At 40.9% G+C, this 26123-nt stretch overlaps 1 protein-coding gene across 1 annotated transcript in view; it reads left to right on the forward strand.

Moving 5' to 3' along the window:
- Window positions 1–26123, forward strand: part of znrf1 (zinc and ring finger 1) — a 70453-nt gene extending 44330 nt beyond the window's left edge. The window contains exons 2-5 of the mRNA XM_030426917.1: window positions 7259–7354; window positions 21587–21692; window positions 23328–23419; window positions 25035–26123. Coding sequence (XP_030282777.1) covers window positions 7259–7354; window positions 21587–21692; window positions 23328–23385 — 260 coding nt within the window. The 3' untranslated portion in view covers window positions 23386–23419; window positions 25035–26123. The remainder of the gene's footprint in view (window positions 1–7258; window positions 7355–21586; window positions 21693–23327; window positions 23420–25034) is intronic.

Genomic DNA, 26123 nt, shown 5'->3' on the forward strand with positions numbered 1-26123 from the left:
AGTCTTTTCACTTTGCATCAATCTATTGGATCATTAATCATTGAATTGATATATCAATTTAGATCGATGTATTGTTTCACCCCTAGTAGATATGTGGATCTATGCAGTTTTTTTCATGGTAAACTAAATGCTCTTTTGACATTATGTAAAAACCTTAAAATGTTTTTAAAAAATTGGTATTTTTTAAAAGTCGCGATCAAAAAAGATTTTTCCTCAGTGCTCTGATTCATTCTCTCTAAAATTAGTTCCCCACTCCTCCATTTTACCTCCTGCATTTCGTATAAGCACACTGATTGGACTGAGTGTTCTTCTCAGGTTTTCCCTTATCTGTATCATCACACTGTGCTGTCATTGCAGTCATATACTACATATACTAATGTAATATTTACATATATATGTCATATTTTACACAATAAACTAAAACTATTAAGAGAACTCAACTTGCTCTTTCAAGTTTTCACACTACAGTAATCATCAATATGCATCAAATTCTGTGTATTTTCTAAACTTATCCATATTGGTATGTATGTGGAACTAAAAACTAACCACAAAAAAAGTTCCTTGTACAGTCAGTGGAGAGCAGTGATTGGTTCTTATGTATGTGTAGTTGAAATAATGGCGCGCACACAGCTACTGTCCTGCTCGACCCATATTCGATGCTGATGAGAAACACAGAAAAATATGTATTCACAACCAGCTCTCAGCACAGTTCAGTACAGCAACACATTCATCTTGCTGCTCAGACAGTTACACCACGAGGATTAGCCACGACGACGTAATGCTAACAAAGTTATCGACAACATCAAGCTAACAGAGTTACCAACGTGTAAAGTAACTTGCTCTACATACATTTCAATCATCCAACATCATCACAAACACTAGTTGTTGTCGTCGGGAACTTATCTCTACATGTACAGCTAATAAAACACACTTTTGTCCGTAAATTAATAGTATTTTGGCGGAGCTCTGCACAACACAACCTACCACAGGGTCCGGTAACAGCAGACTGTTAACTAATTACCGGGAACACCTGTGAAGTCTGCAAGTGTAGCGTTCAAATACCGTAGTAAATCTCAGTGGTATGATACAAAATAATAGAAACAGTAATGGAGACAGCAAGACAGGTAGTAATGGCAAGTGAGATCATTAACTATACTAACTCCGTTACTTATGCACAGTCATTTTGGGTGACTGAAAGTTGCTGCTTTCCCCCACTCACTGAACACTGTTAGTCTAGTGAACTACACGAGAGCACAGCCACTGAGAAATACTGGAGACTCTACAAGGGAGAAGAGTTAAGGTGAAAAATGTATTGTTGATGTTAATGAAAACATTGTAGTTTGGGTTTGAATAACTATGCTCCGTATGTGACTGAAGCTACATTATGTATGCTAAACAACTTAACTACGTTTGAAGGCTAACTTAAAATAACTTGCAGTTCATTTTCTGGTCTCACATGGCTCACGAGCAGCGGTCTCCGAGGTGAAAGTCCTGTGCTTGTTTAACCCAACCGTCCACCCCGACCTCATCCTGCTGCAGACTCTCTCCCTCTTTATACTGCTCCACCTGACTTCCTCTGTTTTCTACCGTGATAATTACTGCAGTCACCAAATGTCTGCGCCTAACAAGAAACACAAATATGGGTTGTAATAAGCTGCTTTCTCACTTAACAGCTTTTCTGATGAGGGCATTTTGTTCGTCGAGATATCCACGCTGTTCTTTGACAGTTCAAAATATTTAAGACTACATGTAGAGCTGTATTAGATGTTTGCTTAAATGACAAAACACAGCACAAAGAAACATAAATCAAACTGTCCTTTTCTCCCTATGTATCATGGTAGAAATGCAAAAACAGAATTCTGGATACTTCTGAATTTTACGTTCAAATCTGTTTCCTCGGCAGCAGTATGAAAACGACGGGCCGACTCAGTTTTATGTGTCCCCCGACTGCTGATGATAAAAGTGCTGTGCGCAGTTTTCTGACATCACCTGACAGTCAAGAAAAATAGTTGAGAGAAATGTGCCTTTATGTCTGACATAAAACATATTCTGTACAGTTCAGGGTTACTGGCACAAGTTGCTCAAATGCACACACATGCTTGTGCACACACATACACACTCTCACATAGGCACCACGATAATTAATTTAGGATCCAGTCCTATGATTTATTTTTGTCCCTCTCTGACCTTATGCGCTTCTTGAATATGAAAAGTCCTCCAGGATTTGTGGTGCTTGGCTGAGTCAAAGGCAAACACACACACATGCACATGCACACGCACACACACGCCAAACGCACACACCTCCTGGAGTCCTGCTGGACCATGCATCATAACCCTTCATTTCTCCTCAAATGCCTGCGCCTCTCACCTTCCTTCTGCACTTCTTTTTCACTCATTTCCTCCATCTCTCTTTCTCTCTGCTCGTCCCTATGGAGCATCTGAAAATAGCAGCCAAGGGAAAAGTGGGTCAGCTGCCATGAGGAGGGGGGTCTGTGTATAGTGAATACCTACTGTACCTCTATATCTAAAATTATGAGGCTTTTAATAAGGTGATGTGCAACATTTCAAAGATAACCCGCTGACAGTGTTTACTGAGTTCTTTAACCATGAAGCCCTGTAGGCAGTATGTGACCACTGAAGGTTTGCAGCATTTTTCTTTTCTTTCTTCTTTTTTAATGCATTTTTCCACCTTTCTCATGGAAATAGAAGTATAAGACACATAAACACCCATTAATATTTGAATCTGTTAGTTAACAAAATGAACATGAAGAAAGTCAGGGAAAAATGTTAAAAACAGAATTTGTCTCAGATTCAGTCATATCCAGTTTGCAGTGATGTTAAACAGAGATTCATCAATCAGAGAAGCTGGAACCAGTTCATTGTTAAAAATCTTCTACATTACTTTTCTGTCATTGACTAACTATTTAACTGTCTATCATTGTACTCATTTCTAAAGTACTATTTTGACAATCTCAATAAAGACAAATGTCTTTATTTTAAGCTCTAAGTCCATGAAGACGGTCAGACCTGCTCACACTACAAGGGTATCAGGCTGATTTAACCCTTATTTGCCCCTCCTGACAAGAGACTGAAATCTGGGCTTGGAGCTAGGTCGGGCCAGAAGGTTGGCTGAGATTATCTGTTCATGTGAGAAATATCAAAAGGTGTTTGATATCTAGAATTCAAAATCTGGACGACCACGATTGTCAATAAGTCCGGACTCTCACAATCACCAATAAGAGAGATATCCTGGAGCAGCTGATGGTGTTGCCAAGCAATGGTAAACAACCCTAGCCCTTTAGGCTAACATTAGCTAGCATGCTACTGTTAACAGGTAATAAAACCGAGTTAAAATTGAGGGGTAGAGCGATTATTGGCTCTGGCCAATTATCGGTGCCGATATTAGACGTTTTCTCACTATCGATATTGTTGATTTTTTATGTTAGATTGCTGAAAAAAAAAATGTGCTACTTGTGTGGGTTTGATGCAAAATCCTCTCACTCAGTGTCTCTTCCACAATAGTATCTGATCGGTAACGCGTCTCAATTAATAGCTTATCAACACTGAATAATCTGAATCTGCAAAGTGGTAACGAAAGTAGAAAGTAGCAGTGAATGGAAATACTCAAGTAAAGTATGTGAAAATTGTCTTTCATTGTTATTGTGAATCAAAATCGGTCTAAATCAATTGGTTTTCAGTCTCCTTGACTTCTGATCATCTGTATCCATATCAGCCCTGTAAAAGACCGACCTCTTGTTAAAATTTCACCCTCTGTTCTCATTGAAGAATAGACCATGTTGAACACATCTCACCAAGCATTTTGTCGCCCCAATCAGTTTCATCTGTTTTTTTTTCCTCACTGCAAAGTATTAACGTCACTACAGCAAGCTGTCTCCATTTGTTTACATTGTGAGAGAATTCACACAAGGTGCTGCATAGCCCCTCCATTTATCACCCATTTGCTCACACATTCATACACTAATGGTAGAGACTGTCGTGCTAGTTAGCGACCTGCTCATCAAGAGCGCAAACAACGCTTCTGACCCAAAGACACTTTGACATGCAGCCGGAGCCTCTGATAAAAAAACACACAGACAAAGGTGCATTATGGGAAGTGTAGGATCCAGTCCACTTTTTAGCCCTTACTACAGACTCAAAGTCGTGACATTGTTGCCTCTGCCGTACAGATTGTTAATTTGTGTCTTCCATGTTGGCCAACCATAGAATATTACCACTGCAGTACCCCGTTAAGTTCAAGTTGATTTCTTTAAACAACAAATGTCAGAGACAAGACAAGGACAGGAAGTAAAAAAGAAAGGACAGAAAAACTGAACAAAACAAACTAATAGACCTATAGTAACAATACTGTCGGCGGCACCACCTACCTGAGAACTGCAAAGTGTGCACATCCCCACAGGGATGCAGTAGAACCCTCAAAGGACAAAAATGTTCTCATAGACAAACAGTTCTCAAAAGAAAGCCCCCTGGCAGTGCTGCTGGTAATATATTTGTCAATCCTATTATACCACCACATGACTGGGCCACACACAAGAACTGTCTGGTCACAGTAGATGATGTAAACCCAACAAGACGGTGACTTTCATTTTTAATCTAATCAGGGAAAACCAAAAAAGAGACTTGTCTGTGTATGGGGCATCAGTGTACTGAGGTTTCAAAACAGAATTTGCACAATGAAACTTTTTTTTTTTTTAGAGCTTATTGATAACGTGATTTGCATAACGAATGCACAAGGAGTTTTAAGTAATCAGGGCACAAAAGCTGCTAAAGTACTTCACAATCTGGACTTCTGTTTAGAGCAAAGGTTTGCTGCCGTTTTGACTGGAAGTGTCCTTTATCGTTGAGCAGTCGTGTCTGTTTTCAGTTTGTGCAAACTCGTCTCATGTGGCCCAGTGGTTGATCTAATTATCTGTTATGTGTTAAACTAATACAGTTAGGCCTAATGGGTCCCATCTAAACAGCACAGGAGGGAGCAGCTGAGACGGCTCCCACATTATAAAACATCTGAGAGAGGTAGTGTGTGAGAGGAAATGTGTGCCCTCCAGAACGACACACGGAGGAGTTTTCTGATCTGATCGTCATCGACAGGACGACATCTTTTGTCATCATTGTTTTATGACATGAAGAAGACTTTCGGTTAGGTGAGGGAAAGATCGTAGGTGCGGTTATTTGTCTTTACTGTTTGTTGGGAAAACTGTTTTTTCTTCTCTACCCGTGTCTAATTTGCTTTCCTGTGTTGACATGCTTTTTCCAAAATTTACTGAACACACCTGAAGGTTCTACCCAAGCTAGTATGACGTTTGACCAGTTAGCTAAGTGGGTATCTTCTTCCTGGTATTTGTGTGTACTCTGAGTCCACCGATATGTTTTTTTCAGGGCCAATACCTACACGATGACTCATAACCAAGGAGAGCCGATGACCGATATTTGAAACTGACATGCCTTTGCACTGAGAATCTTAGCGTAAGAGTTGGGAATAACCAGTTAGTATGACAAACTTTATTCAGGTAATGTTCTTAAGTACAATCTTGAGGCCCTTGAGTTTTTCCATTTTCTGCTACTCAATATTTCCACTCCACTAAATGTATTTGATAACTTTAGTTACTAGCTACTTTGCAGATTCAGATGTGTTGATAGACTATCACTTCTGATGACTAATCAATCAGATCCTGTTGTGGGCGGGAAACTGAGATAGACCACAGAGTGGTGACTACAGACACAGAAAGGATGCTGCATCAGAGCCAAAGTATTGCATTTTCAAATTGATGTATTATCTCGGCAATCAAACAGAAAAAACACAGATAATAACAATCTCAAAGACTGCTGAATATCAGCCCTCAATGATCGGCCAGGATGAGAATCATTCTGTCTCTAGTATGTAGGACTGAAGGTGCTGTGTCCTGGCAACAAACCCACATGTGACGACCCAAATAGAGTATATCCTTCTGCTATGGCTCAGCAAGCAAACACAAAGACAGAACAATGGAAACATCTGAAGCTGTTTTTCAAAAAGGTAGCATGTTCCAACAAATGACAGGAAAGGTCCTGTCGATCCTTTAGGAAAGCTTACTTCAGTATAAATAAACATGTTGAACGCTCAGTACAACCTAACAGACTAGATGTAAAATTCACACAGATCTACAGACACACAAAACACATTAAAGAGCAATGATTGCCACTCATAAGTAGTTGACCGGACTTTGTTGTATTGCCTGTATTTATTCTCAAATTGTTGAGCTGACTAGATCTTGCTTCACGTAAAGGAGCAAATCACCCAAAAATAAGAGTTCAGTCATTGCCTACTTACCCTCATCCTGATGCATGAGTGGGTTTCACAGCAAACCAGCATTGCAGCAGTATCTTCAACAGCTGAAGTAGATGGAATATAAAATGGCTTGATGAAGTTCGTCCAGTGTAGTCTGTGGAAGCACCAAGTTCCCAAATTGATTTGAAAAGATGTTTTTTTCTGAAGCCAGAATCGTCACTGTAGCTGCTGAGCTAAAAGTGTTAAAGCTCACATTGGGATGCATGCACATTGAAATAGTTCCTACATGACTGCATCATGTTTTTACCATTTGAAGCTACTCTAGAGGACGCATCATCATCAGGACACAACAGATGAGGCCAGCGCCTGACAACCCCCACCTCCTCCCCCAACTGCCGTCTAAATAGCTTTTACAGAGTAATTGAAAAAAGTAATTGAAAAAAACGATTTATATATTTTTTTTATACATTTTTATATTTTTCATCCGATTTTTGGGTTTAATCTGACAAATAGTTTCGAATTTTAGCAATCGACGTGACTTTGTCGGAGACACGAGGTGGACTGTTTCAGTCCAGGCTGCTCTGTGCTTTATATCACAGGATCCAACCCCCGTTTGTCAAGATTTGTCATTAGATGGGATCCAGGGGCCCTGAAGAAAAACAGCAACACTTAAGTGGTCTGGTGATGGGTGATTTATCATCAGGGCTGCTAGACTTTAAATCATCACCTTAGAAGATAAATGGTTATCACTACTTAATCTGAAACACATTTTTCATTCATCTCTTATGTAAAGACATCTTAAAAAAAAAAGAAAAGAAAAATGACCTTCTTGGAATATGCTTTGTAATGGTGCTAACGGCTGTCAGCTGGGTCAAAGACGGTATATGAATACAGATCACGATGAAGATGACACTTGTTTATTTTAGAGGCATACATTTGTATTTTCACTGATCGCTTCTCTTCTTTTCTTTCTAGGATTCAAGTGTCCTGTCTGCTCCAAGTCTGTGGCGTCCAATGAAATGGAAGTTCACTTCATCATGTGTCTCAGCAAGCCTCGCCTCTCCTACAATGGTATGGAAGGCTTTTTTTATTTTTGCTCTTTATACCTTTACATTATATGTCAGGAGGATGCTGTAGATCTGAAAGGAAAAACCAGGCTCGCTGCTGTGCTGGTAGAAAATAAACAGATTTTCACCCAGTTTTTTTTTAGTATGTATTTTTCCATATTTATTGGTCTTCCCAATATTGTGCCATGTCTGCAGTCACTGCTGCTGTGCTGATAAATATTCATCACAAGGTGAGTGGGTCTTATAAGCTGATGCGTGTTGTTGAGCTGGTCCTTCCGAAGCGTGATAAATATGAATGAGGGAAATGAAGAAAATCATAAAAAAAATCTTAGAATGAGTTTACACAACCTGACATATTCAGTCATGCACTCTTGAAAAAAACAAACATAACTGAGCCTGCTGACATCCCTAATAGCAATCCACCCTTGCTGTAACATGTAACCTTTTTAAGTTTAACAAGATGTTACTGGTCCCATCTGAGGACGTTCTGTCTGTGTTTTGATTTAGCTCCAACAGTGCAGTGTAACGTGCAGTGACTCTGCAGTGACTCTTATAATATCACCCATAACCTGTTTGATTTGGTTCAAGTGAGCTAAAAATAAAAAAAATGTAATCATTTGTTTCTAGCATTCAATAACTCGGCCCCCCACAAGCTAGGTAGCTAGTTGTTGAATGCTAACACAAAACTGCAATTACTTTATATTTATGGCTTAATCTAAGTCTAACCTCCGGAGGCCATTGGAAAGGAAACTAGCTTTATGCATTCTTCTCTTTAGTACAAGTGATAGGAAAAAATCCCCCGGCAAAATACAGTCCATGTTACTGATTTGCTGGGTGAGAAAATAAATAACTGGATTCGTAAGCATTAGTAGGCCCTAGTGGCAGACATTTTGGCTGAATGCCATCTTAAGAAACTGAAACTGCTAGTTTAGCTGCGAGCTCTGTTCCAAAAATCCCAGCAATTAGTGCAAATTAGACAGTCAACAGTGCTGCTTTTCCAGCTGGGGTGTTTGGAGGGACAAGCAGAAGTATGATACAACAGCAGATTTGAATTAATGAATACATCGTGGAGGATATCCAGGTGTCTTTCTCATACTGCTGCACAGTTCACTTTACGAAACAAATTCCAGATAAGAATTTACGGCACCCGGGTTTCACTAACCTTTTACATCATATTTCCTATAATTTTGCAAATTAATGAGCGTGGCTGATTACCAAAGAGAGAGAGAGAATGATTCTATAATGCTGACCCTTCTGCTTTAAATACATATTGCCAAAAAGTTTAGATGCTTGCAGTTTAATGTTAATACGAAACTTGCCTTTAGTGTGTGGTCATACAGGTCAGCCATCACTAACCTCGACAATCAGTGCTTAGCATGGTTTTGCTGGGTTTCCACGTGATATCAAGAAGCCATGCTGTGTAAAAGTGATGGGGTGTGGGAGCCAGACGTGTCAGGCTCTTTTATTTTGCTTTATTGATCGTCTGTGTAGTGCTGCTCTGTGTTCCTCTGTTAGCTCATCCCTCACTGCCTCTACATGCTGCCGCACTCTGTTATTCAACCACCAGTTGACTGATTCGATTTCATGACCGCTAATCTATTACTCCTCGGTGTGTTTCATGTTTTGGGAGCATGAAACCTGCTGTGAGGTGTAGCGAATACTGCAGGAGTACAGCAAACTTTTGGGAATTTGTCTCAGTCTCAGATTTTTGACAGCTAGATTTTTTTTATTATATATATATATATATATATATATATATATATATATATATATATATATATATATATATATATAAATAGCTGCTCAGGCTCTCTATCAAAGAGACCTTCTGGTAGAATAAACACCTAAAAAATGGGATTTATCTTCACTCCTGTTTATCACTCTGACTGCAGCAGTGATGCAGTAATGTCGACTGCTGACTGGAGCTGGAGGGGGAATGTACTGCATTTTGTGAAGGTCATGTTACAGAGAGGAGGGAACCTCAGAGTCTCTGGTGAGTGCTGAGTTTAGTGAGAGGTTGACCTGAATTCAGTCAGGTAGTGTACAGTAAAATCATCTGGCTGTTTGGAGTAAATAAATAGTGGTGGTTTGATGTTGGTGAACAGACCATTAAATAACCACCATCTATTTGCCATGACTCAGGTAAAAATGTTCACAGACAAGTTAACACTTTAAAGTTCTATTCCTGTTGTGTGTGTTGTTGCTAGTCTTATTTTTTGACTCCCGACGATACAGCACCTAGATTTACCATGACTTGGATGACTGCGAACCATCATCAACACCAAGCCAATGCAGCTACATAGATGGCTTGTGTAAGACTATTGGATGCGAGAGGTAATTTATAGGGCTGTCAAAGTTAACGCGTTAATAACGCGTTAACGCAACATCCTCTTAACGCCGTTAATTTTTTTAACGCGCGATTAACGCTCGGTATAAAAAAACAAAAAACAAAACGCGCATTGAAAGATTTACGGCCGTCAGTGGCACCTGTAGTCTTGATCCAGAGGGTGGCAGAAAGGGAATCAGAAGAAGATGCAGCAGGGTTGGCGGTTCGGGAAAAACACGGTGGACTGAAAAGTGAGGAAATGGAGAAAGGACTTACCGTAAAATACCAAATAATAGCCGGGGGGTTTAGTTGTTTCAATCACTTAACAGACCAAAAGGCAATTTGGGACAGGCGTTTAATTCCTTCCTCACAATAATCCTGGATGAAAACATTACAAACTTCTCCAGCTTCTCTGTGAATTCTCTGGCATCCTCCTGTAAGTGAAGTTGTTGCGGCGGAGGTAACGATTCAGCCAACCAGCACTCGCTGCAAACTCCTCATCTCTGCTGTCACTCACGGTGGCGGACATTTGTTTCTCCATCGTCCTGATCATTCTGCGGGACACTCTCTCGTGGCGTGCCCGTTTGCTGATAACTCATCCCCGCATGTTTATCTCAGGCTCCTCGCTAGCCTTCTTCCTCCCTCCAGCAGGCAGCCTGGCCCTGTTGATGTCCTCCTCGGACAGACGCTCAAGCTCCGTTTCTCTCACTCTCTTCTGGTCGACAGAGAAACATCTAGCGGCTGCTTCTCCCGAGTTTTCCTCTGCATATTTTAACAGAAAGTTTGAATTTCAAGTGGTACTTTTTATTGTTTTGCTGCACCGGAGCCATGGCGATCATCAGTGTGATACTGACTGACAGAAAGCAGCACACTGCGTGAAAAAGGCGAAGAAGAAAAACGTGCAGTGTCAGTGGACACCTCTTCTTCCTTAATTTTTAAAAAAATAAAAAATTAGACCTGACATTTATTTGGAACCGGCGGTTATTTACCAAAATATACATCTGCACCAGCGTTTAAAGGGACCCTGTGGATAATTGAAACCCGTATATTATTTGGTCATTTACGGTATGAACGGCAAACTACTTTCGAAACACTGCCAGATGGTTCGGTCGATAGGACAAAAGTTATCTGCATGTACTATCGACATGAAATGAGTTACCATCGAAGTACATTGAGTCTCAAATATCACTTGCAAGCCAAACACAGGGCAGATGCAGAGAGCCCCCCCCCCGCCAAAAATGTTCATAATGCAAGCATATTTGCCCTTTCTTATGTTGTTTAAAGTATTAAGAACATTAAAAAATACATCAAGGTACATTTAGAACAGAAAAAAATGTGCCAAAAAAATTGCGATTAATTTGCGATTAATCGCAAGTTAACTATGGACAAAATGCGATTCATCGCGATTAAAAAAATTAATTGTTTGACAGCCCTAGTAATTTATTTAGCACTGTAATGCCGCTCAATTTACCTTCAAACATCAAATTCAACCTACAGCTCCTTTGGTTGAAGGAAAATGAGTCCCTGATAGCTCTAGCATTGATCTCCATGGACTGATTATTGTGTCCATTTTGTCATTACTCTGGAATACATGGACAGAGGGGACCATACATCGATGACATATTCTGTCAATATTGATGCCTGAATCCAGCTGGAGTCTAATTTATTAACCAGTATAAAGAGATGCTATGAGGCTTGGATTTAAATGTATCACTTGCCTCCGTGTTTCATCATCAGCCTGCTAAACCCACCCTGACATCCCGGAAGCTCAAATGTCATACTGCTTTGTTCTAGGTTACAAGTCCAATAAACAAAGGGAATCTGACAAATTGTTAACATTTCACTGCTCTCTGATTGATCAATGATTGAAACAATATAAAGTTCAAATGGAGAGGGACACTGGGATATTTATTTCAAGGTTAAACAACATATTTTATAACCCATGAGCTTCAGCTAGACAACAGCTAACTTTTAATCTTCCTAGCTAACATTAGCCAACTGTTTGTTAGTGCTACATGGCATGATAGGAAAAGCAAAATGCAGTTCTAAAAGTGAAATGCAGTGGAGGTCGTCAAACAGTGGCTTGGGAATTGGTTTAATACTAACGTTAGCTAATGGGTATAAACATTTGTTGTTTTACCTTGAAATAAGACCAACGACCCCTTGTCTTTTCAGTTGCTGTTAAATCGGGAAAAGATTTGTCAGCTGCCATATGTTTATACAACTTGCAGCCTGGAACACAGCAGCATAATTAAACCATAATTTGAGCCTCCCACCCTGAGCGTGACATCAGAGAAAAATGGCCGTCGTGTGAATCTGGTCAATTGGCACAAATGATCACTAGAGCACTGATACTGACCGCGTGCTCAAGCATGCAAACATTTCCAAAGTGCAGATGAGCTCTTCATCCTGACGATGGACACAAAATGCAGAAGAAATAGTCCCATTATTTATAATATGGATGTATTTAAATGCTTTTAATGGTTCATTCTGTCAGTCCATTCCAGCTTTAATGTATAAAATAAAGACCCAAATTTCACATTTTCAGAAGCTAAGTGCACCAGTAAGACATAGAGGGAGATTTTTGCTGACTTGCTTAAGAGGTTTCACCATCATTCATGTTTATTGTTACTCTGTGTCCACACTGATACTCAGGGCTATTTATGAATTAAATAAAACTGTACATAAAGAGCAAAAGTGATGCTGCTGCAGACACACTGTCTCCACCCAGTCTGCTGTTTATTTCCTTGAGCAGGCTGCTCTTTTAATTACGGCCCGGCCTGCCACTCCTGGTTGCTCGGGGACACATGATTGACAGCAGCCATGTCGTCTCATTGCCTCCAGCAACTCGATGACTGACAGTTACTTGTTTGAGTCGAGACTGTGCACATGTACGTCTGTTCTGGAGCCTGAAGGTCACCTTGTAGAACTCTGTGTTGCTGTGCGTGTATACATGGCAGGAACAGTGTTGCTGCGTTTCCAATGATAAGGTAAGCACACAGGCTTAATCATGTAAAGTCGTCAGAGGGAGGGAGAAGAGGGGAAGTCATTTTCAACACAGCTCCACAAATAGCAGTCAACTAGGCCCCCAAGGCCAGTGCAGTACAATATAATGTAAGGTTGAAGCCTGCTGCTGAATTCGGACTGTGAGAGGAGAGAAGATTGAGTGACAGAGACAGAGAGAGGAGAGTGAAACTGTCTTAAGGAAGATGAGATCCAGAGTGATGGAGTACCCTGATGGCTGATAACGGTCCAGAGGAGAGAGGGTAAAAGGAGAAAGACTCCTATAATTCCTCTCTTTTTTGCTGTCCCGTCACTCTTTATTTCCAGCAAATTACTCTCTCTTGTCCTGCCTCTGTCCCTCTCGCCTCCGTTAGTCCGTCTGTCTGTCCGGCTCTGTCCCCGCTGTGTAATCTCTCTGTAATTTCTCTCCGTCTTTTTTCCCTCCATCTCTCTCTCTCTCTCTCTCTCTCTCTCTCTCTCTCTCTCTCTCTTTCCCTCTCTCTCTGTTCTCTTGGGTTTTCTGAGACCCACAAAACGGGCCGAGCTTATCTCGTTTCCCAGCATGCTCAGGGGTCCATTGTCAATCACCTGGGCCCACTGGCGTCCGCACATCAGCACATATCTGAGCAAGGTCGTTACACATGCACACATTTACTGTACAGTAGATGTAGGAATATAATCAGACTCCTATTAACGAACCACAAGGAATTTGTGGGACTTTAGCCCAACAGCCACTTTTCTCAATATCAAGTATCAGAAACAAACGCACCTGCACATGTTAATGCAGTATAATATAAAGTATTAAAGAACTGTAGGGGTAGTTTTTGATGTTTTAACCCATTAACTACACACTTACTATATATTGTGTTTATACAAAAAGATTTCTCATGCATTTTTCACCCTCCCCTCAGCCCTGCCTTTCCATGATTTCACTATGGTATGAAAATAAAGTTGCTAAGACTACAAACTTAGCTCAGGTGGGTAATCCAAGAGTGAATAAGTAGTGCACTTCATTTTTATTTTCTTCTGACAGGGTTTAATCATTTCCACATGCTTGTGCAGCTAATAGCATGGATTACCAGTTGTTGTTGTTGTTGTTGTTGTTGTTGTGTTCAAGTTATCCTGGGCAACCTTTCATGTAAATTTGAACAATTTTGCACAATGTGAACAGCATCTACGTCTCGAAAATCTGATTATTGCAACTTGGACAGAGAGCTCATTTTCAGTCAGTGGTCTTTTTTTTTTTTTTTGCTTTTTTGCAGGAATTACAAAATCAATTGAAATTGTCCTCAATTAAAAATTGATCAGGGTACTAATTTTCGGCTGTATTGGCTGGCCCAAGTGGAAGTGCTCATGGGACTCCATCACATGTCATCTATGAGTCAGTGAGGAGAGGTACTGCTTTTACAAGCTATGTTTTCCAGGCTATAAACAATGTGCAAAAACTGTGTAGATGTCTTCACAGATCCACACATGCATTATAGATTTAGATACCATAGAGAAGATGGCGCCCTATTTAGTCCAATAAGAATTGATCACCTGTTGCAAACGCCGAGAAAAGTTTCTAGCTTTCGAGTTCACCTCTTGGTTATGCAGCCGACTGAATGAGTAGTTGATTCATGGTCCGACAGTCAACCCAGGAGCCACTTATTACATAAGTCTTGTAATCAGTCTCATCTGGGCTGGGAGGGTCTAGTTATACGGTTGTGGATCTCTGGACTGTGTGTCAATTTGACTATGATCTTTGGATGTAATAGTACACAGAAGTCAAAGTTTGATATGTATCTCAGCTTAGGGGTCACGGTTGAGTACAAGTTTGCTACAACGGGAAGGATCCTCAAATACATAACACAAGGTTTCTTTTGATTTATTTTCAACAGACAGTTGTATATAGTAAGTTACGGTTTATTGTATACTTAGTGTTGTTTATCTCCCCTGAGATAGTTGGAATAGTTGATCAGTTAGAATAGTAGATGCATCGGGGTGAAGTGTCTAATATCTGTCAGCATGACTGGCGTGTTTCCACGTACATACAACAGACAAACAGCACCATCCTCGTCCGATCCACCAATCACTCTCTGAAACTTTCCCACACAGCTGATTAGAAAGAAGCTCAACATAGGGTATCATCAATCACAGCGTTATCTTCTTTGTCATGTCTTTAATGTATCTTCTTCTTCTGCTCCTGCTGCTGCTGCTGCTGCTGCTTCTGATGTGTAATGGCTGTTGGAAAACATCTTTTAGGTGCATTACTGCCACTAACTGGGTAGGAGTGTGGATCAGGACGGTTATACTCTCGCCTATTGACATATGCTTTTGTTATAGTCTGACAGTCAGACGTATTCTTTCAGTTACATACGTACTGTACTCATGTAATGTTGTACCCCTTCTATGATCATGTGGTGCACTGTAATCGTACAGTGGGAAATGTGTTGCTACTTTATTAGACACTGGCTGTTTATTTACTGGTGGCACTGCTGCCAGTGATGGTGTTGTCTCTATATTTGGGTCTATTAAAGGATTTTACTGAGTATGCATAATGGGAATTGTAGGGTACAGCACTTTTGGAACCCATACTGCATTGATTTTGATTTTTGGTTTTTTTTCTTTCAGTCCTAAACTGTGTGGAAGTGCTACTATATCACTGCGCTATGTGACTGTTATTGTCCTTTATATCTGTCCTTAAGGTGTGATGTGGTTACAAACCGCATATTTACTATAGTGGGAGACACTGAGAGACTCTCCTGAGATTCTCCTTGTATTCAAATAACAACTAGGTGAAATAACTTCACAAATGTGACACTAAATGCCCCATTTTTGCTTCTCTGAATGAGTACAAAGTTTCACATTTCTAGTAGAAAATCTAAATCTAAATCCAAACGCTCAGTCTGAATGAAAGCACATAAACCAAATGTGTTATTTGTGTCTCCGTCCTTGCCTGCTTGTCTGCACTGCGTGTGGTGGAGTCTGCGAAGCAGGTGAGGGTTATAGGTAGCACACTGAGTCCACGTGAGCTGACCACTAGATCTTTTCTGGGCTTCGACTCTGCATGATGATATTTTAATGCCCCTCACTAAATATAGCCCCTCGCACAGAGGGGGAGAGTGGGCCACATGCACACATAGAAGCCAGGAGGAGGGTATGGAGACACAGAAAGCCAGAGAGTGTGTGTCACTGAGAGAGGAAGGTATAGGCAAAAGTGAGAGACAAGGAGTTTGCCTCTTGCCACTGAGGTCAATAGAGGACACCGATAGAGACAAGAAAGAGGGAACTGAGAGCTATGATTCAGAGAGGCAAAGACCGACTCCTCTAGCTCATAATTGATGTGAAGGTGTTGGATGCCAAACGTCTGTTGGCAAGTCAGCACGCAAGGAGAGACAGCTGAAAGTCAAGAGGGAAACAGGCGGGAGAGGAGGGAGCTGATGATTAAGAGAGTCGGGAAAGTCTGCGTGACCTGAGAGCCCACATGCAGAGTTTTACACGTACTTGTCCCGTTGCTTCAGATTCTGGTCATATTCTCATTTGTTGGATGCGCCTCCGGATGTGGAGTCAGTCAGTCCATCCATCTGTTCATCTGCGTCCGCTCAGCTCTTCGGTCCAGAGAAGGATATCTTGGCAGCTACTGACAGTTTGCTTTTACATTTAGGGTATATTCATGATACCCAGAGGATCAAACCTAATGACTTTGGTGACCTGCTGTCCTTTCCTCAAGTACATTTAGATGGCTGAATTCCCTACTTGTGCACCAAAAATGATAGAATATGAAAGGAAGATTGCCATGAAACTTACTGAGCATGTTCCCCACAGAGTAAACTGGAGCACAGCGTTTTTATGTTACACTCCATAAATGTTCCTCTACAGCCCTCCTTGGCAGAAAATTACTACTTGCGTATGGGAGGATGAAACACAACTCTAAACTAATGTTACTGTGATGTTGTATGTGCTGGATCTGTAACCAGGCAACTGTTTGCCAACACGTTTCGAATAAGAACTTTGCAAGGTGATGATATGTCAATTTAGCGTTACTACATATCTCATAATCACCACAGGATTTTAACTTAAATCTACCCCATGAACTTTTCTCCAATGCAACCTTAAGACAGACATATAGACTAGGAATAGACAAAGTCTGAGACTTTACTATTTATGCCGACGTTCAAGTGACAAATCCGTCTAGCAGCCATAGCAAGTATGACACAAGCAGAAGGAAGAAGTTGGGTAATGTTGATGAGCAAATAAACATCAAACTTTATGATGCTTTATGAAACTGATAGAGAGTAACAACATGTCCCTCTCGGTGAAGCTGATACAGAGCAACAAAATGTTGGACTCCATGGCACTCCAAAATGTCTATGATGCTCTGTGAGGGTTGTTATAGAGCAAGAAAACATCCGACTCTTATGTCACTCTAAAACATTCTTACAGAGGAACAAAATGTTGGCCTCCATGGTGATCTTAGTGTCCATGATGCTCTATGAAAATGTGATAGTAGAGCAACAAATTGTCAGGCATTATGACTCTATGAACTTGTTACAGAGCAACAACCTCTATGACGCTCTATGAAGTTGTTTGATTGCAACAAAACTCTTGACTATGACACTGAAGTTGTTTTCGAGCAAGAAAACATCAGACTTGAACATAGAAGACATTAGTTTTCTATTTTCAACAGATTTGATTTCTTTTTTTGAAGCAGGTCCATGATTGTTCATAACGAGGTCCACTAACCTTAACATTGTAGTCATTTCAACCCAAATCTCAGTCTTTCGCTGGACCTGACCACGTTGTTTTAGTGTTTAACCCGAAACAAACCTCAACGATAGTGTTGTCATATAATAAACAGGGTTCGTACGGGTGCTTGAAATCCTTGAAAGTATTTGAATTTCAATGTGGTGTTTTCAAGGTCTGAAAAGTGCTTGGATTTTAGTTTAAGTGCTTGAAAGTGCTTGACATTATAACTCTGTGTCTTTCACAAAATTGGGATCAGACTGGATAATTAATTTCTGAAGTTTTTGCTATTATGAAACATAATTTTAGTTGTTTACAGCATAATACAATGTACATTATTGTGATAATAAGTGAAGAAAAAATAATGAGTTTATATATTCCTGTAGAAAAGTATTTTACCCCAGCAATAAGGTGCTGGAAAATCTTTAAAATTACCCTTAAAAGTGCTTGAAAAGTGCTTGAATTTGACCTTGAAAAATGTGTATGAACCCTGAATAAAACTGTCCCTTTTGGTTCGTTTTTTCAACAATTTCAGTGAAACATTGCAGCACCAGTAAGTATTTAAACCCTTTGCCTGATCTTTAGTGTAGTATAGTATGTTGTGTAATGCAATGACCTAAATTCAACTCCAGGAAACTGGATATCAGGTCATGTGCTGGGACATAAGGGGGTGAAAGCTTGCTAATGTGCCTTCAAGATCATAAACGTATTTTTAAATGATCGATAAAATCTTAAAATCAGCTCTGAGATTCACTGGAACTGTGCTAGAACAGTGTTGATACACTCTTATCTGATCCAGTTAAAAGCCTTGCAGCTGCAATTTATACTGCAATCGATGTAGAGAGTTTTTGGCTGAGGTAGGACTATGATGAGTTAGGACTCTAACTTTATCCGGATGACCTCATTTTTAATGCATTTCACAGGTGAAGGAAACAAGATTGAACAACCCTCTTCACCTGATTATTAAAGCCGAGGTCAGATGTTGACTTTAGATTTAATACACTCTGCACCCGCCATCAAACGGGAACAATCGTGTCTCTTAAAGGACTCTGCAGACTTTTTGGAAGTTGATTAATCTCTGAGTGTTTCCGGGTTGGATTTGTATGCTAAGGATATTTGAGGAAAAGGAAGAGGAGGAGTAGAGCAGCTCTATTGTTATCAGTGTATGTAGATTCCTGAGATTTAATCCGGAGCACTCTGTCGGAGAGATGCTGGGTGACAGAGGGTGGCGGGATAGAGGGATGTGCTACAGTGAACAATAGAATAAAGGAGAGGGGTCAGAAGAGGAGAGAGAGAGATAGAGGGAGGGAGGGAGGGAGGAGGATAGCGGGGTTATGGGAGTTTGTTGTGGAACTAAGCTGATTTGCAGTCAGAGCATATGTCTTCTGTCTCTCAGTCTGTCTCCACCTCCTCTCCTTATCTGTCCCATGTTCTATCTATCTATCTATCTATCTATCTATCTATCTATCTATCTATCTATCTATCTATCTATCTGATTCTTATTCAGTCAGCATTTCTCTGCAACCACGCTTTCTTTAGCTTGAATAATCTTTCTGGACAGCATTCATGTTTCATTTGACAGATAGGAAAGAATGTCTACTATCATTCTGATTCTGACACTTACAAATGTTAAGCGCAGTTCTGAACGGCAGTCACTGGCTTGACAGCCTGTATGCCTGTACCACCATCCCCTCCACCTCCTGATATGAAAGTCAGTTTGTAAACAAGTACGTAGCTTATGATGCATACAAATGTGAATGTATAAGTGGTTTGCAGGCATGTTAACTGCCACCATTTTATTCTGGCAAACCAGTTTCTGCAAACAGGATTTCCACAAATAACAGCTTCGAAAGAGAATCAAATATTTTGAATCGAACTGCATACCTACCGTGTGTGAACAAACAAAGGGAAGCAGTGACAGACAGCTAAAGGAAGACAATACGCCCAGTCACTTCAACAACAAAGATGACACGCAACAAAAAAAAAGCAGATAATTGGTGACAAGCTGCGACCAGCTTGCCTCTTAATTGACTCACTGTGGATTACAAGCTGGGGTTTCTGCTGCTGCTTTACCAGCCAGCCAATCTCAAAGTGGAGCAGCAGCCAGGCTGCAGAGTCTTTGTAGCCATGGCCCACAGTGACAGATGTGAAATGAGGTGTTGTGAAATAGCATGTCGTACTATATCATCTGCTATATTTCAGGTCCAGAGGTCAAAGCTGTAATTGTTGCATCCAGTACATTTATGCTCAGTGTGTTAGACAACATACTGTACATGCTTTCCTGCCGCAATGCTTTCTTTACTGTTGTTTACATACCATGCTGCAGAGGATCCATGTGGCCTATTAAATGTGTGCACTTGGTATTTTCACTTGACCATATGCAGATCAAAAAACCTTATGGGCTAGTGTCAGACTAGCTCATGAATGTGACTTACTGTAGGAACAGATTTGTTAAAGGACATAAAGCAGCTCAGCCTGTAAGACATTCACACATCGTCATACAGTTTAAGACAGAATTTCAAAATGTACGGTAATATTAATCCTGAAATGTGTAAAATCTCCCAGCCCAGACACTCTAGGTCGTATTCTTTGGTCATGCCAATCTTTGGAGGGATGTTTAGAGCTTCTTTTTCTCACATTCAGTATGTGGTAAGCAGTACCTATATCGCTTTGTTGGACGGGCCTCTTTCAGGAAACAGAGTAAATAGTACTGGGTGGTTGGGTGGTGAGTGTGCAGGACAGAGACAGCTGTGAGTATAACATGAATGTTTGGTTTGAGTTACAACTTGTCAGAATATATAGCCCAGAAGCTAGCAACAGCTTAAGCCCAAATAAAGCTTGTTTGCTCAATCTGTTCAGTTCAGACTTGTCCTATTTTTGGATTATCTGTACGTCCATACGTTCTGTCTTGTAAACGTGAAATCCCAGAAACACCTAGAAGGATTTTCTTCCTATTTGGCACAAATGTCCTCTTGGACTTGGACTTGATTTTGGTGCACGGGGTCAAATCTATCCAAAAGGTCAAAGGTCAACAAAAGGGGAGATTGCAAACATATTTCACATTTGGTCAGACACTAACCTGGTGACACCAATCTTGAAGCTGTAAAGATCTTCTGTGCTGCTGCGTTGAATGTTGGTGTGAAGAATTTACAGCCTCTTTATTGACCCAACATGTAAACACATCCGAGGAATCTGACTGTGTTTTTTTCTCTCAATGAACTGACACACTAATAATGCCATACAGTGGGAGTCCAACAGAAGCTCATTGGTTTAGCTGATGTTGAGCTTATGGTGATTTAAGTCGCACTTTTGTAATGAAGCTCTCTATCAGTCCTCTGTGAAAAATAGTCTCTGAATGTAGACATCAAATTACTCTCTGGGAAATAATTAACTGGAATCACACATGTCAATATAGTGACAACTTCTATTTCCCCAAGAACTACATTTAATACCTTTTGTTAAATTCCGTCAAAGTCTTTACTACATATATTACACGGGTCAGGTCAGATGTGGATGTAAAGTGCAAATGGTCTGCTTCGCGGCGTCACACAAGTTTAACATTGTTTGTCACTTATGTAGCCATGAATGTTTAATGTTGCAGAGAATTTGAAGAGAAAGATTGAAAGCAAATTGTTCAGCGGCTTTTTAACTCGCAGTGCAGTAGTATATATTACCTTCTTTGGTTTTTTCTTTCTTCCCAGCTCCGCCTTGACAACAATTAACTGAATGGGGAATATCTATTATGAAAAAAGAAACTCTATAAACTAAATCTGAAGTATTGACTTCCCTTATATGCAGAGCATTCAAGACGTTTTAAGAGCCTATATTCATTACATTAAGTAGACGGGCGGAAATAAAAGTATTCAGTGGTGAATTTCCATATGATGAACGCTGTTGTTTTTTCCGAAGGCGAAACAGACTCGAGGCTCCAAATTCATCTCAACACTCCTGCTAGTGCATTTTCATTGGTACAAGCAGAAACAACCACTATATCTACTCTGTGTAATGCACCAACCTGCCCTCCTAACTGCTGTCTGCTGTGTTTGATATGCTGCTGGAGTCTGAAATTGTTGCTGTCTTTGGTGCATACTGATATATGTTCTGCCCTGTGTGTGTGTGTGTGTGTGTGTGCGTGTGTGTGTGTGTGTGTGTGTGTGTGCGCGCGTTTACCTGCCACTTCAGATGATGTGTTGGCGAGGGATGCCGGTGAGTGTGTGATCTGTCTAGAGGAACTGCAGCAAGGGGACACCATAGCCAGACTGCCGTGCCTCTGCATTTACCACAAAAGGTGACACACACACACACGCACACACACACACACACACACGCATGCACACAGATTTGAATCACTGCCCGTTATATAATGTTGCACTTCTTCTAATTAAATCCACTCACTGCACTCCAATAAAAACATTCCTTAAAGATGGACAGTACTCGTTGTGCCTTTGATTTAGAGGTTATTCATATAATAACACTGGACAATGAACGTGCTGCGTGTAGCATTTCTGAACGTCGATATATCTCTGTCAGATTAACTAACTGATAGCTGGGGATAATTACCGCAAAACAAATGAGAGCAGGCTGCAGACAACTGACAGCTGGTAGTGTTTTTAGCAAGTCTTGTAGCTGAGCGGGCAGTACCCATCAACACCAGAGCTCCCTGTCACTTTAGATGATGTATAAAGAAGTAAAAACGAGCTCCCCTTCAGCAGTTTACAACCTTTATGTAAAATAAAGTTTTAATATCTAACGCTCTGATGGAGATTTCTTGAGCAATTAAGTGTTTTTTATTGCAATATTAAAGTATATTTTGCTGGTCATACCTCTGTAGTGTAACTCAAGAAACAGCATAAATGCAAGGCTTGTCATTGTAATGGGATATTTCTTCATTTACTTAATTTAAAGCATCTTAAAATGACTTGTTTATAAGTGTGACACGTGTTGTAAATACAAATCCCAGGTTTCTGTATCGTCAGTAATTTGTCAGATGTAATGTAACTTTATGTGCTAACTACTAACAAAACTAATGTCATAACAGTGTTGGAGTCAACATGCACAAGGTTTCCACACAACACAGAACAGTAACAGCATGTCAAGCTAACGTAATCTTGACCCAGACACAGTAACACGTGATGGTAACATGCTATCAGCTAAACCTCTGTTGAAATAGGCTGATTTGGCTTGTAGTAAAAAAAAAATAATAATTTAATTAAAAAGCAGTCAGTTTGTGACTGTTGGTGCTGTGTGGGATGTACTGCTGCAAAGCGCTACTCACTTACAAACCTTCTTACCTGCTCAACAGAGTGACAAAGTGCAGAAACAAGCAATAGGAGGGCGGATTGGCACAGCTTGAGACAAACGCAGAGACACCATTCAGCTATTAAAACTTGCTGTAACATTCAGTGGATTTCAAGCTTTTATTTGAAGGTAAACTAGTTACGTAATGTTGCTTTGAGTGAAAGATCCTCTTCTGCCACACACACACTGACAGAGACTAGCGTTAAATGGTTCCATGGAATTTAAATGCACATGTGAGTGTGCTGTAACAATGCTCTTATGTTTCCCTCAGGGTCTCATTTATGCATCCTATATTGTATATGTACTGCTAATGTGGGAGTGCAGTGGAGGCCGTCCAGCATGCCTACGTGTTACTTTAACAATAATCCTCTGTAGTACAGAATCCATTTAACACAGCAGTACAGTTGAATTGTTATCTTATTGTTCTCTCTTTCTTTATTATAGTTCTGGAGTTAATGTTATTTTCTATATTTACTGACACATTTTTTTTCAGCCCTGAGGACTGACTGACTGTGAATGTTTGACCTGCATCTAATTCGAGTATTGAGGCAAAGTGTCCTCTGTATTGTACAGACTTGTCGATTGATAAAATAACTTGCCTATGTGTCTGTATGTGTGTCTGTAGCTGTATAGACTCATGGTTTGAGATCAATCGGTCCTGCCCCGAACACCCCTCTGACTGACTGACCACCACGGCCACAATGAATACTGTTCAAGGTGAGACGCACAGCACATACACACGGCTGTCTGAATGCTAATTATTGCAAGATAAGACTGTGCATGTAAACCCGGGTAGAGAAGCTCGTACTGGCTTCGTATTAAAATTCAGATGAGGTCCAGTCACTGACTTCCTCCATTGACAAGATGGATTGGATGCATTTGAGTGGATAGAGATTCATTATGGAAATGATAAATGAGAAGAAATGATCATTGCTGTGTACGGGCAGACCTTAAACATAACAGATAAAGTTTTCAAATTCTGAAGTTAAGATTTTGAATAATAGTAATAATATATGTATTAATACTATACTATTAATAACACGTATTAATACTCTAACAAAACAAGACCCTACAGCCACGCTTGCAGCTCTGTGTATTGACATTGCTAGCAAGCTGATGTATAACAGGTTCCATGTTAACATTGCTAACCATCTCAGGGTGCTTTGTATATAGCCAATGGCACAAACATAGCTGCCTGATACCGTTCATTCGCTCAGAAAACCACACGCTCAGAGCAGTCAGTGTTTTATGGACGCTTAAAATGGCAGCCCTCGCTAAATGTGGACTGAAGGGTTAAAAATAACTGAAATAATTCAACGCATACCAGCAGAGAAGAGTGAGCTGTTGATGTGTGTAACTGCTACCTAGTAGCCTATATTTCTAAAACCTATTTTTCTAGGCATAGTGTTGCAGTAGTATGTCGGATCATCACTTACACTCACCAAAACTCACAACTGAAACCCTGTGGAGCTGCTCTAATGTACTAATGTACAGTAGTTAGCTCACATAACTGACCATCTCCCCTTTCACAGTAACTGCAGCTGTCATATGGGCAGATTTATGTTCATGTTTACCTTTTTTTAATACTTGCTCTGTGCCACGGTGACGGCCATTTCGGTGTGGGGCGACGTACATTGAGTGAGAGGACATAGCTCGGTATAGAGCGGTTTTATTTTTCAACTTTCTTGAACTGCAAAATTATCTTTTAAAATGACAAACATCACATGTAATTGATGGCACAATTCAGATGGGATCACACGTCTCTCACCACTGACTACTGTACAATTCTTTCTGAAATAAGGTCCCATGGGGCACACCGGGTGGGGAGGGACTTCCTCTCTATAGCCAAGTCCCCACAGTCATCCTGAGGGGTTCAAAAAATGTGTCTTCCAAATGTCGTTGCAATCCATAATCACTCAGGGGGTCATAGAAGTTAGGCATGGCTACAAATGTCCTGTGAGTATAAACATTTTGGCCTGGTTGTGGTGCCAAGGGAAAGGTCAGGGAATCACCAAAGTCGTTAGGATTCATCCTCTGGGGACCATGAGAGTATCAGTGCAAAATTTCCTGGAAATCATGCCAGCGTGACCCTCAATGTTTCATGATTGCCAGGAAGGGCTCAAAATGCCGTTCAGCCTCATTTGTGGTGTGGTGATACTGTTAATGATATTCAACATGAGTAAGATAATTTAAATGCGTGTTTCTGTCTGGAAAGCTCTTTTCTATGTTAAATCCTCGTGCTCTCACTCATATGTGTCTCTAAAATGACATCAGTGTGAGGTCCAGTCATGTCTAACTTTTGCCCCCCTCCCCACCTCCTCTCTGTCTCCAGGATGTCTCATTGTCCTGCCATGGATATCTGGACACAGACTCAACCAAATCTGATGAAACAATCAAAGCGATCAACACATACGTATCCTGAAAGAATCCCATCATCCCAAACAAGATAATTATTCCTCGTGAACTGAACCAAAAAAACGTGACCGTCAAAACCATCGTACATTAAAGGGCCCCTACCGAGCCGCTCCATTTTACGTCTGCTGAAGAGACTGCTTACAACTCCCCTGCCCTTCCTCTCACTTCCCCAGGCTAACAGAGTCCCTCAAAGGGCTTCATCGGCCTCCACTCCCTCTCCAACTCAAGTGGCCATTTGCCTCCCTGACGCGCTCAGGTCCTTGCAGGCCTCCAGCAGCTGGCCTTCCATCTTGTATCTGGATCCAGGCCTGTCAGTCATTAGTGTCCAGCCCTCCCATGGCCTTAACTGGGGAGAGGAGAGAAAGCAGAGCAGAGTGGGGAGTGAGTGAGGGAAGGAAGGAAGGAGACCACGCGAGAAAGAAGGAAGGTGACGACGAGGACGAGGAAACTGACGCATGGAGGATTGTTGAGTTGCAGAAGCTTGCTTTGAGAAACAGACTTGTACATTATTTGGTGGGCCTCTCATCTCACAACAGGACTCCAACTCGGTGACCTCTCATTAAAGACTGGGTCCCGGTGTGCTTCTTTCTCATAGTTCCCGCCTCAGTTCTGCACCTTTCCTCGGCGATTTGACTCATAATAATCAAATCAAAAAGTCCCAAAAATGCTTTTTAGATCTGGTTTGTGCACACCAGGGCAGGCAGGGACAGATGGAGGGTTCAAGAAAAATTGGAATAAGAAAACTGGGATGTCAGCTTGTCTCGTTTGTACAGGATCGAAGGGGGGATCTAAAGATGGACTGGGGTTGGAGAGGAGTGGAGAGGAGCAGTCTGAGCGTGCTCAGTTCTGATTGGGAGGGAGGAAGGGGCCAGCAATGTAGTTTACGCTCCTACTGTGTAACATGTGTGTTAAGGATGCTCCAGTGTCAGGCTTCAGCTGGTTTGTGTATGTACACTGTGTGTGTGTTTGTGTGTGTGTGTGTGTGTGTGTGTGTGTGTGTGTGTGG

This window comes from Sparus aurata, chromosome 8 (assembly GCF_900880675.1).
Source record: "Sparus aurata chromosome 8, fSpaAur1.1, whole genome shotgun sequence".
NCBI lineage: Eukaryota > Metazoa > Chordata > Actinopteri > Spariformes > Sparidae > Sparus > Sparus aurata.